Source organism: Peromyscus eremicus, chromosome 7 (assembly GCF_949786415.1).
Source record: "Peromyscus eremicus chromosome 7, PerEre_H2_v1, whole genome shotgun sequence".
Taxonomy (NCBI): domain Eukaryota; kingdom Metazoa; phylum Chordata; class Mammalia; order Rodentia; family Cricetidae; genus Peromyscus; species Peromyscus eremicus.
In genome coordinates this window covers 110,310,094-110,327,670 of record NC_081422.1, presented here as the reverse complement: position 1 = coordinate 110,327,670, position 17,577 = coordinate 110,310,094, and the positions used below count along the sequence as shown (strand labels likewise).

Below are 17,577 nucleotides of genomic sequence, written 5' to 3'. Positions count from 1 at the left end.
CCTTAGCTTCATTCACACACACACACACACACACACACACACACACACACACACACACACACAAAGCTTAGGGTTTTTATTTTATCATTGTCAGCTTTAAGCAAAGTAGTTTGTTATGACCCAGAACCCTGTATTATGTTGTTTGTCTTTGGTGATGGTTGAGAATGTCCTCTGTGCTCCAATTCTGTGACTCTGTTTATTTAAAGCTAGTTTTAACAAGATTTCTCTTCCTTGCCAATAAGTGGAGGAAGATCTGCACAGGCTGTGCAGTGATCTGCATACTATTTTTGAATATAAGGCCAGGACAATTTTGATGAACTTAATTCCAAATACCCAGTCTCAAGACACTGAGTCATCACTCACTCTAAATCCAGTTATGATTGAGAAAAACTATCCTTTTAGATTTCAATGAAGGTCAGCAGCCATAGCAATTACACAAGGCTACATCATATATTCGGATTTACAATGAATCAGCTTTCTCTTTGAGCTACACATTGTAGTTTGGCTGGTTTGTGTTTGTTTTCTGTTTTGAACAAAGGTGAATACAGGCAAAGCTGACATCGTGGTGATCCATTTCAGCTCCATCTCTGTCACTCTCTTCCTCTGTTGTTACTCATTCCCTCAGTAGGAACTGCTTCACTGGGTAGATACAAAACGCAGGCACATGACTGTGTTAGTGTGCATACTCATAGCAAGAAATCACTCTAATGGTGGCTTCCATGCTTGTTTTCATACTTTCTCAGTAGGATATCTTTGCATAAAAATGTCCGTTTAAAAGAAGGCAAGGCCTTGTGGTACAGCCTCATCATCAAAGCTGCTGCAAATACATGGCCATTGAGCCCAAGGAAAGCTTCAAAATGAGACCTTGTCTCAAAATAAAGTGTAAAATAGAGCTGGGGGTGCAGATGAGTTGGGGAGCACTTGCCTAGAATGTATGAAGCACTGGGCTCCGTCATCAGCTACAGGTTAAAACAGGAGTCACTTGACAGTTGGTCTCTGGATAGCTCAGCACTTAAGAGCACTTGGTCTGTGTGTTTGTGTGCATGTGTATGTGTGTGTGGTGTGTGTATATATGCATGCACACATGCATGAGTTCAGTGTAGGTACCCACAGAGGCTATGAGAAGGGGTAGGATCCCCTGGATCTGGAGTAATTGTGAACTGTCTTATATGTTGCTAGAAAGAAAATCTGGGTTCTCTGCAGGAGCAGCAAGAGTGTTTAGTCTTGGATATACAATGAACTCAAGGTCAGCCCAGGATACATGAGACCCTGTCTCCAAAAGAAAAATGGAACACAATACACACAAAAAAAGAAAGAATTGTCTGTAATTAGGCTCAGATCTATAAAACTGAGACCAAAGTAAGAAAACAAAGACCAAAACATTAATAAAAATAACCAGAGTGGCAGTCACAGATCATTGTTCACAGCTGTTCCTAAATATTAACCATTTGTTTGTTGGAGTGTATCATGGAGACATTGATTCACACTCATTTACAACCAAAGTGTTTTTCACAATTGGAAAGCTCCATGTTGTCCTGTTCAGAAGAGGCCTCTCTGGCCCAAGTTCTGAGTCTCCCTGGGGAACAGGGTTTGCTGAGCTTTGTGTGTGACTACTCTGTGAAATTTCCGTCCTTCTCTGAGGTGGGTAGAGTAATAATCCCTTGCAAATGTTACAGACCAAAGAGCATCACCCTCTGTGGTCCTCTTGTTCATAATTTTCCTGGCACTTTTAAGTGAGGAGATAGGTTCCAGAGTTTAAGTCATAAGTTCCATGACTTCTGAGCTGAGACACAGCTCCTGGCATGCTCCCTTAGTCCATCAGCACCACACTTCTCTCTCACAGGATTGTGATAGCTAGTGGTACATGTTCATTACTAGAGGCAGCACAGGAGACCAGATGACCAGGGATGCCTGGCTAGCTGCAGTATCATAGACTATGGCTGTGTTTTAGCTTTGTGATACCATCACATAGCCCAGGTCTGCTGAGAGCCAGCTCTGCTGTGTGTACACACACACACACACACACACACACACACACACACACTCTCTCTCTCTCTCTCTCTCTCTCTCTCTCTCTCTCTCTAAATACTTGTAGAAATAATGTTTACTTTTTTAAAATGATAGAAATAAAACCTGCTGCCAATATAATGGTGTTATAAACTTTTTACTTATGATATGAAGTATATTAAAAACTAAAAATTAATGTATTTTATGTTTGTCCCACATTACACTAAGGTTTTAGTAAGATTGCACTCCAAATCATAAATCATTACTTAACACTGAAATATTAGATGTTGGTAAGGTTTTTGGCCTATTCTTTTCCTTTGGAGGTTGTATAATCATTAAAGTCACAGGCTGTCAGAGGGGAAGAGGACTCAGAGGGAAAAGTTGAAAAAAATAAAAATAATAATATACCATTGCTACAAACCATGAAAAAGACTGAGGACTGTTGAAAAATGACAAATTGTATAACTCATATTTTAGAAGAAAAAGGAGATGGATTATTAACTGACTTATTCTGCATATAATGAGAAGGTAAAATTAGTATCCAAAGTCCTTCTGGGTTGGGTGAGATGGATCAGCAGACAAAAGTGTTTTCCTCCAAGCCTGGTGACATGACTTCACATTCTCAGGACCCACTGGAGGGACAGAAGCAGTAAAATCAGAAGTTCAAGGCCATCCTTGGCTATATCGCAAGTTCAAGACCAATCTGAGCTAAGCAAAAGCCTATCTCAAAAAAAAAAAAGAGTAACAACAACAATAACACTACCTTGGGGCTCGAGAGATGGCTCAGCAGTTTAGAGTGCTTGCTATTCTTGCAGAGGAGTAGAGAGTGGTTCCCAGCAATCATGTCAGGTGGCTCACAACTTCCTGTAACTCCAGCTCATCTGACACCCTCTTCTGGCCTCCATAGGCACCTTTATTCATGTGCACATACTCACTCACACATAGACATACACACATACACATGAATAAAAAAATCTCTAAGAATAACAACAACAAAACTATCTTTAGCTAGAACATAAAGCAAGTGTACAAGTACTACTATAAATGAAAATCTCTTGACCAGACACTGGAAGAACCTGACCCTGCATTTTTGCTCTTAGGAGCACCCGTTCAGTCTTTGCAAGTGATTTAAGACACATAACTGGTAAATAACAGTAATCCACTTGATCCTGTTTTGTGACTTTGCTGTTGAGCATAAACTAGCATGTTGTTTAAGGTTTTGCCCCTCCCATTGACTTAGAACATAATGCCACCACATACACCCAATTATGGTACAATGTGTCAGCATTGCCCTTAAATGAAAACTATTTCACAGTTAATTATCAGTCATCATGGGTTTAAAGAGGATGGTAGATTTGCACTTCTTACCCAATAAGTTCAAGACTTCCTAAGGAGCATGAACACAGTTTTAATTCTGCTCCACTAATGTCTTGAGTCTCAGAGTGATCAGTTTGCTAAAAATTAAAGACTACCATACATGTGATCCAATGTCATTATTAACACGCCTTAGAAAAATTCTTTAATAATGAATTATTTCTTCTATTTACAATATTCTCATCTCCATATGAGGAGAAAGCTACTGATTCACCCCATTGGGAAATAATTCAAGATACACTGATATGGAAAGTCCTGATTTTCAACAGCACACAGATGGTTCTAGATGGAACCAACAATCCACATGAAACCTGGAGAGAAAGCAGCTTATACATGGGGACAGAATGTTTTTCTGGGAGTTTTGAACACGTTTGACTATCCCTAATGACTACCAGTGTGACCCTGTGGTTTCTGCTTTGAGACATCAGCAGCAGCAGCAGCAAAGAACACAAAACACAGCTCAACACCGAGCTTCTCCCTGCCGTCAGCTACGTGTGCTGTGGGCCTGAAGTTGCTCAGCCTCCTGTCTCCATCCTTCTCAGCACATGTGAGAAGAATCTGACCGTGAGCCCAGGAAGACACCATTTCTGTTATTAACCAGATGGTCTGTAATTTACTTCAATAGCCCTGAATCTTAAAAAAACAAAACAAAACTTTCAGAAAAGAGGCTTCCCTGAAGTACTGAAGTACTGTCCTCATGAACCATTAGAAACAAACATACTTTCAGGAGAAACTGGATCATGATTCCAATGAAATCACATGTGAAAGAATTTCCTGGAAAACTTAGACTTGGGATATCTCAGACCATTTTTACAGATGTAGAGACATTGTCTAAGTCATTTACCACTAACTGCTTTGTGTATATCACAAAGTGTTTGGCACGTGCTGCTCAAGTAGAAAAGAATTAAGCTCTGTCTCCCGATCCTGCCAGGTCCGGCCAGGAGTCCTCTAAACCTTGAACTGAAGGCAAGTCTTTGCCTGTGTGACCTGGGAAGCAGCAGCTAGCTGTGAGCTCACACGCCTGCTTTGGTGAGTCGGGTCTGCTAGCTGGCCCCCCAGATGCAGCTTTATCTACTGCGTATGCTGCATCTGAGACTCAGGGAGCAGGCTGAAGGGGCAGCCCTTCTCATTTTAAAAGCCTCAATAGCTTGGCTTCTCGGCACTAAAATGTTTTTATTTAACCAAATACCCTTTCCTGAAGCTCTCAGGCCAATGTTCATGTGTGATGACTGAAGATAGCAATTAAGAAGTTTAAGTCCCCATGATATGGTAATTTTGCATCATATATAATTGCTATGTCCAGTCCTCTGCCTAGCCCATATTGTCAAGGAAAAAAGTGGGGAAAATACTATGTTCTTGGAGAAGGGTTAGGTATGTCCAGCCTAGCAGTGACTTGAGACAAGGAATATTACAATAAGTATCTCCAGTAAGAAGTGCTCAGGGCTGATCTACATGTCCCCTTACCGAATCTAACAAGGAGGCCATGACAGCTAAGTGCAACATCAGTCAACTTCGGTATTTTTGGAATTGCTGGCTTGTCGTGACAACCCCAGCTTGTCAGAGGCTTTGTGATCACTCCCATTAATGGCTTGGCAGCTGTACCTTCCCAGCTCCAGGCACTATCAAACGAAACCTAGAAGGATCTGGATCAGCTTCCCAGACACCTTTGTTTGGTGAGCATCTCAGGCTCACCCATCGCAGCCTCTAAATTCTGTATTTTCCATGCTCGGATACGGTGTCACAGTAGTTTTGACAGTACGTTTGCTATATCATTGACTGCAAAACGCCCTTGGTTAAAGATGAATTGTTGTATTATTTTAAATACCACTAAAAAGATAGAGAAGTAACTTGACAAACTATGAAATGCCAGCAATTATTAGGGAATTCTAATTTCACAGATATTAAGTCATGAGAAAAATAAAACTGTGTCTTAGAATCTGTGAAATTCAGACATTTAGATTGAGGTTAAAAACAAACTCCCTGTGTTGGCTACTTCGCTCATTGTTGTGACTAAATTCCTGCCAAAAAGCAGCCTAAGGGAAGATGGGGTTATTTTAAATCACAGCCTAAAGCAGTACAGACCAGGAACTGGGGTGATGGCCTGGCCCCTAAGAGCACTGGCTACTCTTGCAGAGGACCTGGGTTTGAGCCACCTGCATGGTGGCTCACAACTGTCTGTAACTCCAGTTCCAGGGGATAGGATATCTCTTGACGTCTGTGTGCACTGCATGTACAGGATACACTTATATCCATGGAACAGGCAAAACTTTTGTGCACATAAAATTAATATGTATTGTATAATACATAGTATAATATATAATTATGATATTATATATATATGTATAAGAAAAAAAGAGTACCCTTTTTCTTGTTTCTTATTTAACCACCAACTCTTCCTGGAAAAGCTTAGGCATTCTCAGCTTTCCAACCTGCGATCTCTGGGCATCTGTTTTATCTTGTCCTTCCATGTTGCTATATAAGGCAGACATCCTCTGGCAGGAAGGTTTTTAGAAGGAGCCAAGAAGCAGAAATTTGGGAATGGCATCACACCAAAACAACAGCTTTACAGCTCCTCTCTGTCAGTCATAAAGGACTCCCTTCTCTTGGCTCTCTGGCTGCCTTTGCTACTTTGAAAGTGATAAATCTGCAATATTGCCTTCTCCTGATTCCTGACAGTCCTCTTGAAGCAGTCCAGGTGGTGCTTAGCAGCAGGTCCTCCACCGGAGGAGGGCTTGCTGGTCTCTCTTCCTCTCAGTCCTCCAGAGCCGAAACCACAACTCAGCTCAGGCAGGCTGCTGGCTTCTGTATGGTACTGAAAAGTCTCTACAAACAAGCTCTTTGTTTCCCCCATGTCTACTATCAGCCAAGGACTTTACAAATTCAGCTGAGCTGAGTCCATCTCAGCTTTCTCAAAAGGAAGTTTTGCAAATATCAGGACTCCAAAGGAAGTCACTCAGGTTTCATTTGAAAACCTACATTTAAGTGAGGTGCAAATCCAGAATTCCCTCCTACCTTTAAGTGAGGTACAAATCCAGAATTCCCTCCTATGCTTAAGTGAGGTACAAATCATACAAATTCAGAATTCCCTTGTAGTCTCTGATTTGCTTCCTAAATTTTTGAAAATGTATTTATCTAATCCACAACACAGGATTTTCTAAAGTGGTGTATGTAGGACACATTTCCTAAGTTTAAATCTAGTCACAGCAGCCTAGACGTTCTCAAGATTGCTTCTGCACGATAAACCTGGGAAAGAAGGAAACAGGTCTGCTAGCCATCTTACTGGCTTTGTGATAGTCAGAGTCTCTCTTCTCAGATAAGAATGAATGCTTCCGTTCAGAGGTTCACTCTGAAACAGAAATGCCTGCTCCTAATGTGACACTATGTGCACTGTCTATAATTGTCACCTGTTGATAAAACCCCACTGAATCACTTAGCTATGAATAGCCCATATCCAGCTCCTAAGTCAGTCTTCTGGCCTGTTTCAGTGAATCTTCCAGTTTTATTAAAAATAAAGTTACTGTCACTTCTGGCCTGATGGTGTATGCCTGAGGCAGTGGGATCACAAGTTCTGGGGCAGCCCAAACATCATAGCAAAGCTCTAGCAAAACTCTCTAAAACAACAATAATACTCTAATAAAGAGTTGGTTTTTTTCTAAAATATTTATCACTCATGTATTTTTGTACCTAGGAGGCCTGGAAATGTCCTATTATGGCTGAAATACTAAAGCAATGCTTAGCTGGTGTTAAAAGGAGATAGAAGTACCCAATTTTGTTTAAAATAAATTATTTATGCCACTAATATACAAATAATGTGAACTGGAAACATAGACAACTCTTGTGAACATAACAAGCCCTTTTTGAAAGTAGACAGCAGGATTAAACATCACTTTTTAAAACATCGGGTGTGACGGTTTCATGTTGTTCCAAGATATTTTATGTTATTTTTTCCCTGTGACTCTGGAGTTTGTCAACATGCCATCATATTTGGTGATTACACAATGGTGATTTCATGGCTCTGGCTTTGTCTAAAGGGGCTAGACAGAGCAGCAAAATCAATTTCTTCCCCATCTTTGTGGGAAGAGACAAAGGGAAATTGAATGCAAAGTCTGCATCAAGAGCGTATTAGCATCCTAACTCAACAATCTGTCACGCTCAGGGTGAACCCCAGGTGCAGACAAGTGCTAGCTCTGGACTGTGACACTCAGCCAACACTTCAGTTAAAAACAAAATCGCTTGCCTTCCTCTGTTACCCACCCTGTTCCAAATGCATGTGACCTGAGACTGTCTCTTCTAGCCGAGGTTCTCACCCTATGGTAGGCAAAATCCTGAAGTAGGTGGTGGCAACTTCACTAAATTCTGCCCCACCTCCCTCCCCAAGGCACTCCTTCCCCTGCAGTTCACTGTTCCAGATGTATTCTGACTCCTGTGTAGCAGGGCAAGGGAAACTGTCCCTTGAATTACTGCTCTAGTGTGTGTCTGTCATACAGGACACAGACACACACACACACACACACACACACACACACACACACACACACACACACACACATACATACACACACACACACACCATAGCTTAGGATGCTTGGTAAACACCCTCTGTGGAGATACCCTGGGCACCTCTGCTGACTTGTAACAGACATCTCAACTGTTTTACACACTTCATGTAATCCAGATTATGGATTCTCTCCCATCATGCCCCTTCTGATCATCTGTGATGTCATGCTTTAGTTCCTTACTCCCACCTAAACAACAACATGAAAATTATCATTTGTGGAATTTTATGAGAAATGCAAGCTTAAAGGCAGCAGCAGACTGCACTATATATCAGAGCCTATGTAGCATGGCACAGTTCCTTTCAGTTCTGTGTTAAAAATCCAAAGAATCTGATCGGGAAACTGGCTTAAACCATGTGGAAAAGGAAAAAATTCAAAACACAAAGGCTCTTTTGTTTCTTTAATTTTTTTTAAATGCTTTTCTTCTTCTACCTTGAGACATCCTGGAAGCTTATTTGCTTATATTTCTTATCTCTTTATTTTAAAGTAATATGGATTCATGTGAAGGTATAAAAACTTTGCAGAAGTTTCTATATATACCCAGTTTCCCCAGTGGTTACAATTTTTTTTTTTTAATTATGGCAGGTTACCAAAGAAAGAAAATTCATACTGATAGGGCTCAGTAATTTTAAATTACTAACAAAAATATCACCCTAAATATAACCTGAACTATTTTAAATTCCTTTCTACATTTCATTTCTATTTACAAGTGCTAACTTCACAGAGGGTCCTGGGACACCCAAGGTTGTCTGTCTACACAGCACAGAGAAGGCTCTCCCAACTCGGGAGAGATGGTACCCAGACTTCACTAGAGCCCCAAGCCAATCTCAAAACAGAATTGCTGCAAGGATCCCATATCAGAAGGTGTGGGTATAAGGTCTCAGATTTCAGGGTTCAAGCGAGACACTGAGATGGACTGTCTTTTTGACTAAGGGACTTACTGGGAGAGTGACTAATGACATAGACAGACAGCTGCATGACAGGGTTCTGAGTCAGATGGGAGGGTCTCCTCTTACAGGTATCACGTAGGGTGCTATACCATCTAATTGACAAATAGTCCATAGTCATGTTGTCTGTGATTACCAGGTAGCAGGGTAAATGGGGAGATTTGGGTGTCCATCATACAAGATGTCCTCATGTGCCTCCTGATAGCTTAGGGTTCTTGGTAAACTTCCCTTGTGAAAGACAGATTACAGATTCACAATCACAGGGTAGTGCCTTCCTTTGCTTTTATATCGGCCAAGGGTCTCGAGAGAAAGAGGCCTTGGTAGCCCTTAGCCCAATGCTAACAATATGTTTGTGACCTTGAGGGAGCCACTGTCCTCAACAAGCTTCAGTGTCTTCATGGATGAAACAGAGCAAAGATTGCTTCTGCCTACTTCAGAGAGTTGTCATGAGGATCAAAGTTGGTGGTGGAGGAAGGGACAAAGAAGGCTGTAGAGTGACCACAGTGAAGTTTATTTGCCTTTCTGAAACTACTGCCAATTATACAAGTGTCACATTTTTGGTTTTTGAAGATAGCCTTGTACTTAAAAACAGAATAAGACTGCCTCTTCATTAGCCACATGCCCTAGAAATTTCAAAAAAAAAAAAAAACTGAATGTTTTGGCACTGTAATAAAAATGTTGAGATATCTTTTTTCTATTCTTCACCCTTCTATGCAGGCTGGCATGGCTCTGACCTATGATCCCACAGCTGCCATACAGAATGGGTAAGTAGACCCTATTTTCTCTGTTTTTTATTTTTTCTAAGCAGTCTCTGGGCTCTGAATGTCTACCAAAGAAAAATGACCAGCTATGGTTTCCTTTTGTGTATGGTTTGTTAGCCAAACTTTTCCTGCCGTTGGGTCTTTCTTCTCACAAGTGCTTCTAATAGCTGTTTCTACAGTTCTAAGCCTTTCTCTTAGCTCATCTCTTCCAGTCCTCTTGAACCTCAAAACTGATGTGAGAGGAAGACCCAGCATGGAGGGAGCATCAGTAGCGTAGGTCTGGGGGAGTCACCTGGGTCTCCAGGAGCTGTGTTGCACAGCTGTCTCCATGGAGGTCAATCTTAAGTAATGCCTAGTGTTTGGCCAGGTTCATTTCTGCAATGGAGTTAGGGACATGGTCACACTGGTTCAGATCATTGTATCTTCTCTCTTCCTTTTAATCTGTGTCTAGACATGTATAGCCTCTTACTTAGCTTCAAATCCTATCTCACAAATCCAAGACAGTTTAACCCACGTGGTGTAGCCTCTCTAAAACTGTTCTGTAATTTGGTTGTATTATATACAAGTATGGAGGCCAGAGGATAATTTGTGTGAGTTAATTCTGTCCTTCAACCATGTGGGTCCCCAGGATCAAACTCAGGTCCTCAGACTTGGCCACAAGCGCCTTTACCTGCTGAGCCAGCTTGCTAGCCCTGTTGTGGTTTTGCTTGTTTGTTTGTTTGGGGACAAGCTCTTGCTGTATAGTTTAGATTGGCTTCAAACTTAAAATCATTCTGCCTCAGTGATGACAAGTATGAGCCATCATGTCTTTGGAGATGGACACTGGGGCTAATATATCGCTCTCTTTGATTGACTTTGGCTGACTTGCCATTGGCCCTGGGTATTGCAATTTGTCTGTTTTCATCCCAGGATTAGAGTGGGGACAGTGACCTTGACCTGTCTGATTTTTGGTTATGGAGTTCATATTGTTAGAAATAGAAAGAACATAATTATTTTATAATAATTGTACATTAGTAGTTTAATCACAGTCGTGATCATTGCTGTTTATATCAATAAATATATTGCTGGGCTATGTAAGAATGAAATTTAGATGTTGTATCAGCTTACTCAGAAATTATTAAATGTATAACTTCAAAATTATAGGTGGCATCCACATGATGACAGAGTCGTTATCCCAAGATGGCACTAATACTAATTTCAAAATAGTATGTCCTCTCTGATTTCCTCCCTTGCTCCATTGCTCACAAAGCTGATGTAGAATGCTTTGATTCTAGAATCCAGCCCAGAGCTTACACCTGACAGCCGAAGTGGTTTGTTTCATCCACTGAGGCTGTGTCATCTGAGTGAGAGCGAATGTTCCCAGTTTTCAAATCATAAATCTTTAGGTCTGTCAGAGGTGGAGATGTGAATCAAACACCATGCTTAGGAGAGTGTGATATCTCCTCAATTCCATCTGGGCTAGAAAGGACAGCACTGCCAGACATGGTGGCCATGCCTTTAATCCCAGTACTCAGCAGGCAGAGGCAGGTGGATCTCTGTGAGTTCAAGGCCAGCCTGGTCTACAGAGCAAGTTTCAGGACAGCTGGGTTACACAGAAAAACCCTGTCTTGATAAACCAAAAAGAAGGCAGAGGAGGAGAACAAAGGAAGGAAGGAAAGAAGGAAGGAAGGGAGAGAGGGAGGGAGGAAGGGAGGGAGGAGGGAGGGAGGGAGGAGGGAGGGAGAGAGGGAGGAAGGAAAGAAGGAAGGCAGAGACCTAGCTCATTAATAGCAGGCATCAGGGAGATACTTTCAGAGAACGTGGGCTCCCTGAGGAGAGTGGTCTGCAGAGGTGGCTACCAACCATTTTAAAAGAGTAGAAGTTTCTCTTGGAGGAACTCTGCAGGTGCAGAAAGTTATGCTGGAGCGAATTGGAAAATTTAAAATTTGACTTTTCTTTATGGTATGACATAAATAATGAAGGAGTCCTTGAAGCAGGGAGATCTAGTAAGTGGGATAAATCACTGAAGAGAGACTAAAATAGCCTAGGCCTAGGGAGAGAACTCGGTCAGTAAAATTCTGGCAATATTGGCATAAGGACCTTACTGCAAGTACCAAAACCAATATTAAGGAAAAGCTGGGCACAGTAAAATGTAACTGTAACCTTGGTGCTGGGGAAATACAAGACAGACAGATCACTGGGGCTCAGTGGCCAGCCTAGCTTACATGGCTGCCTCCAGACCAGTGAGAGACTCTATTGTAAAAAATACAGTGGATAGTGTCCTGAGAAATGACACTTGATGTCAGCCTCTGACCTTCACATGTACATACTCAAGCAAGCCAACCTGCATACATGTGTGCATCAGCACTCACAACACACACACACACACACACACATACACACACACACAATGAACATTAAAATATCCTAGTGATAAAAACATAAGAGTTTGTTCTAGGAAGCTTGATACATAAATGGAAGAGGGAAACAGGAACAGACTACCTGAAGGAACTGTCCATCTAGCAATTCCATGTGGGTCCCACACTGAGAACTGATAGCATGCTGAAAAGCCATGTCGCAGGTTTTCTTTCCTGCTGCTCCTCTCTATTGGACTGATAGAAGCAGATTAGAACCTTGCCATCATCCCAGAACCTTTACTGAACCCTGCCTCGTTCACATGCTCTTTTCTCTCAGAGTTTGGTGTTTTCACAATGTCCCTTCCTTTTGCTGGGTCTCATCCATTTTTCATTCTTCTTTAACTCAAGCCTTTATATTCTGCATCCAAGTTCATGGCCAGCTGTGGGCTCTGTCATTTGTATTTCTGGCTGCTTCTTCTTAGGTATTATTAACAAGTATTGTTCTATTTCCTAAGTAGGAAGACAAACTGTCCATGTGTTTCTCATGTCTTGAGGTGAGAATGGAATTCAGGGGCCAGGAGATGACTTCTAGGGTAAAACACTTTCTGCGCAAGCATAGTACTTCTCAGTGAGTTGTACAAATAAAAATAATGAATAGTATCAAAAAGAAGACATGAGGTTGCAAGGGTGTTAGGAAGAGTTGGAACATAAGAGTTGAGGGGTAGATACAATCTTAGCTGTATTACCAATAATAAAATAATCAAATGAGTAGAGTTCTGTAACTGCCATGTTAATACTGCATTGTGAAACTAGAGTCAAGACTTTGTGTAGTTTATATGTTAATCAACATAGCTCTACCAGAGTAAGACTTGCAATTGGCATTTAGTCACTGGGAAATGCCAATTCCATCTGTCTGAATCCATCCAAGTTACCAATTCAGATTAGTTCAATGTCACTTTTACATAAGAGGTGGAAGTTAGTGTCAAAGTCGTGACTGAAAAGGAAAATCTGAATAATTTCATTTTTACCTTAGATCAGCTTTAGCAAAATAAAAATGTCCATTCTTCTCTACTCATGCAGCTGGACTTTACTAGAATTCATTATGACTGTCACCCAGTATTTTTTTTTCTCCTAGCAGTCCACTATGAAATCTCATCACTTTCGAATATGAGTGGGGCAGATAGGAAATAAGCTTTCTACATTCCAAAGCACATCTTTCCCATGCCTTCTCCCCCACGGTATAGGGCATAAAGCCTTTCAGGGGATTTTATTGGAGCGAGATATTTTCTTGTGGGAGGTGAAAAAGGGAAGGTCTCCTGTGACATTCTTTGCCAGCTGTTTTAGGCATTTGATATTAAGTGATACGGAAGCCTATCTTATTACTCTAAGAAAGAAATGAATGGAAAAGCTATGTTGGTATTACAGTAAAAATGACCGAGAACTTATTAATCGCATCCTGTTGTATTCCCCTGAGGATCATATTCATGGTTCCAACTCTAACAATATAGCCTGTGGACATGAAACACAAGCTCTTACTGTTTATTTTGGTGTGCAAATAGGATTTTGTATGTTTTCTTTATGGTAAAAACATTCCACCCTGGGGTTATTGATATGTCCATGTTATTTTTATTGCAAGTGAAATGAGATTTACTGTATTACTGCTGACTGCAAATCCCCCGGAAATGGCCTTTCTTTAGGCAAACTGATACCCCATTAGTGACCCTACACTCTCATTTTCCTGGGCTTAGGAAGCATGCTTGCCTTTCCTGCCTTTAATGCCAGAAAACTCAGGAACTCCTTGCATTTTTTAAAAGCTCACATATGAGGCAAAGTGCCTGCAGTGTATGAGTGAGGTCCTAAGTTTGGATCCCACAACCCACACGAACTGGATGCTGTAGGGTGAGTGTGTAATCCTACAGGAAAATAGGAAGTGAGACAAGAGAATCCCTGAGGTTCAGGGATGGGCTAGCCTGGCATAGGCAGCAGCGAAGTAAGAGACCTTACAGCAAAGTGGGAAGTGAGGACCAACATCCTAGGCTGTCCTCCAACCTCCACACATGAGTCAAAGTACCTGAGTGCACACTGTACACAAAGATAAACGGGTCTTCAATGGGCAGCTACGATGCTGTGGATTCTATTTAGTTTCCTCTTACCCCTTCATCAGCTGGTGTTCAGTTCATGTGAAACCTCATCCATATGCTCACACCAGGCTTCTTAATGTCACATTTATTAACATGTCAAACTGGATGAGTTGTGGGTAGAATTTCCAACTATGCACTGCAGAATGATTTGTAGAATTCCAGAACTTTCTAGACATCAAGAGCATCAGGTTGTCTCCAGACATTGTCAAAGGAAGAAAGAACTTCCTCAAGCTTAGAACTGCTCAGTTAAACATATAAAGAAGGCTTTCATGTAAGGTGAATCATGGTCCCAAACATGTGTGTGTGTGTGCATATACATGCATATATATGCATGTGTGTATGTATGCATGTATGTATGCATACATGCATGTATGGCTCTGGAGTAATGGCTCAGTGGCTAAGAGCCCTATGCTCTTCTAGAGGACCTAAGTTTGGGTCCCAGCACCCACATGACTGCTCAAAACCATCTATAACTCCAGTAACCAGGGATCTGATGCTTCTTATGGCTTCTCAGTCACTGCACACTTGTGGTACACATGCATTAATGTAGGCAAACAGCCATACACACAAAATAAATAAATCTGAAAAATCACTAAACATTAAAACCAATCTCTTGAGAGAGTAAATGATTTTGAGTTGAACGATGTGCCCAGCCATCCATTCTCATTCTCACAGTCTTGTAACATCACTCAGCAGTCATGATGCATGCATTACCAGATAAAATCACAAAGACACATGCATGGAATGCCTATAACTTTGTTATGATGACCACAGGTTGGGTTGATTTTCCATGAGCTGTTCCCCGTTACATAACACCTCTACTTGAAGCATTCATTTGAATTTGTTTGAATAGATACCTATGTGAAAAGTCTGGGCTTTGTTTCTGTGTTTTGTATATTAATGTGTATGCAAGTACAAGTATGTTTGGGGTTGCATATGTGTGTGTGTGTGCATGTGTGCTTGTGCATGCATGTGTGAGTGTATGTATATGATATGTCTCTATGTGGTATGATGTATGTATGTGTATATGTGTATGTGTGTATAGATGTGTGTGTGTGTGTGTATGCATGTGTGTTTAGGCCAGAATTGAACCTCAGATATCATTCCCCAGAAGATACTCACCAGTTTTTGAGACAGGGCCTCTCACTTGCCAGCATAGGCTGGCTGTTCATGGAACCTTAGCCATCTGCCTGTTTCTACTTCCTCAGTGCTGGGATTTCAAGGGCATGCTACCACACCTGGCTTCTCTTAAGTGCATTCTAGGAATTCACCCCAAGTCTTATGATTGCCCTTTACTGACTGAGCTATCTCCTCCGTCAGACAATGTTTGTTTGTAAAGCATGGTATAGACATGTGGCAGGGCCTCGAATTCACTGCGGTTCCTCCTTTAGAGTCAGTAGTTAGTTCTCCTTTGGGTGCCAGCCCCCTAAGTCCCAGCTACCACAGCAGCCTCACCTGGCATGTCCTAAACTTCGAGTTTCAGGAAATTCATCTGCTTCTGCTCCTCTTTGGTTTTTTTTTTCTTTTTTTTTTTCTTTTTTCTTTTTTTTAAATTTTTATTTTGCAATACAACTCAGTTCTACATATCAGCCACAGATTCCCTTGTTCTCCCCCCTCCCGCTCCCCTCACCTTCCCCCCAGCCCGCCCCCCATTCCAATCTCCTCCAGGGCAAAGCCTTCCCCACAGACTGAGATCAACCTGGTGGACTCAGTCCAGGTAGGTCCAGTCCCCTCCTCCCAGGCCTAGCCAAGGGACCCTGCATAGGCCCCAGGTTTCAAACAGCCGACTCATGCAATGAGCACAGGACCCAGCGCCACTGCCTGGATGCCTCCCAAACAGATCAGGCCAATCAACTGTCTCACCCACTCAGAGGGCCTGATCCAGTAGGTGACCCCTCAGCCATTGGTTCATATTTCATGTGTTTCCATTCGTTTGGCTATTTGTCCCTGAGGGGAACTCTCCTCCACTGCTGGTGGGAATGCAAGCTTGTACAACCACTTTGGAAATCAATATGGCGCTCTTTGGGTTTTAAAAGAGAGTACCAACAGCTGGATCGCAGAATGAAGAGATTATATGGTGCACCGTCCACTCTCCCCAGTGTGTGTCTATTCTAAGTGACTCTGACTTGATGGCAGTTTCAGAACATCCTGGGAAGTATGAAGTGTCAATCTTTTGTGATGGATGGGATTAGAGCAGATAGAAAAAAAAAAAAAAACACCTTAAAATCTCCCCCACGGGCTCCTCTTGTGAGTATCCGTTTACTTGGTTGGTTTCTTCATATTTCTGTTCTCGGCATTCCCCACAGAATTTCTTTGCAAACTCTGTCAGTCTAATTTTTATTGCTTTCATTTTTAATACTCCAATTGGAACATTTTACAAAATAGACCACCCTTACTAAAATGCATCACGTGTTTTATCTGTCAGTTTAAGAGGCTGAAAATGGACTTGTGCCACAAGTTACATCACTGTATGGGGCACAAGACAGACACTTTGTTGAGAAGCCCTGGGTGACTGTCATGTCCTTAGCAACCTAGGGAAAGTCTGTCTGCCCACTGCCTCATAAACAAAATTTGTCAAAGACCTAAAAGGGATTATTAAAAGCCAAGGACCCCTTTCACAGAAAGGCAATGCTGTGTCTAGTTATGAATGCCCTTCATTCTTAGAAAGCAGACATTACTTGAACTTCCCTTGGACATTTACCAAGATGTGGTATTGGGTTTCCCTTCTCTGGACTCTCATCTCTAGCTTCCTATCTCCTTCACTGATCCATCTTCCATGCTCCAAATTCTAGCAATGGCTCTGTGTTCATTCATCGCATCAATAAACAGTTATTACATTACTACAATCGCCCCAGGCTCCTTTCTAGACAGCAAGGCCATAATCACCTGAATCCACATTGAACTAACATTGTAAAGAGACAAATAGTTAAGAAATATGCTATAGTTTTCAGGTGGGGCTTCCATAGGCAAGTCATCGGCTTAACTGTAATTGATCTTTCCACAAATTCCAAAGGCTTGAAGTTCAAAATCAAGGACATAATTTGTTTTCTGTGAGGGTACCCCTTCCTGGCTTTCTGAACACTACCATCCTGCTATCACCTGAGTAGTTCTTCCTCCTGTGTGTGTGTGGCGGGGAGGCGGTGTGTGAAAGAATGGACTCTTAGGTGTCTGTTTTTAATTGAAATTATAAATTCTGTCTAACCCAGGACCCACCCTTGTTATGCCCTTTCACTTCAATTGCTTCTTCTGAGGCCCATTTTCTAATACAGTCACGCCAAAAGTCAAGATTTCAATGAACTGAGGAGGTGGAGGACACATTCAATCCATAGCAGAGATTTTTTTTTCCAGAAACTTCATACTGACTCAGTTATAGAGCAAAGAAAAGTAATAAAGGAGATTTCTTTTTTTGAAAAAATGGAGCCAGAGATGGTAGTTGCTACATTAGCTACAAGTGC

The 17,577-nt window shown here is 41.6% G+C and overlaps 1 protein-coding gene across 6 annotated transcripts in view; it reads left to right on the top strand.

Annotated features, from left to right (window-relative positions):
• Rbms3 (RNA binding motif single stranded interacting protein 3) overlaps positions 1-17,577 on the top strand; it is a 684,722-nt gene that overhangs the window by 555,809 nt on the left and 111,336 nt on the right. For all 6 annotated transcript variants that reach the window (XM_059268834.1, XM_059268836.1, XM_059268833.1 and 3 more), the window contains exon 8: positions 9,602-9,648. In XM_059268834.1, coding sequence (XP_059124817.1) covers positions 9,602-9,648 — 47 coding nt within the window. The remainder of the gene's footprint in view (positions 1-9,601; positions 9,649-17,577) is intronic.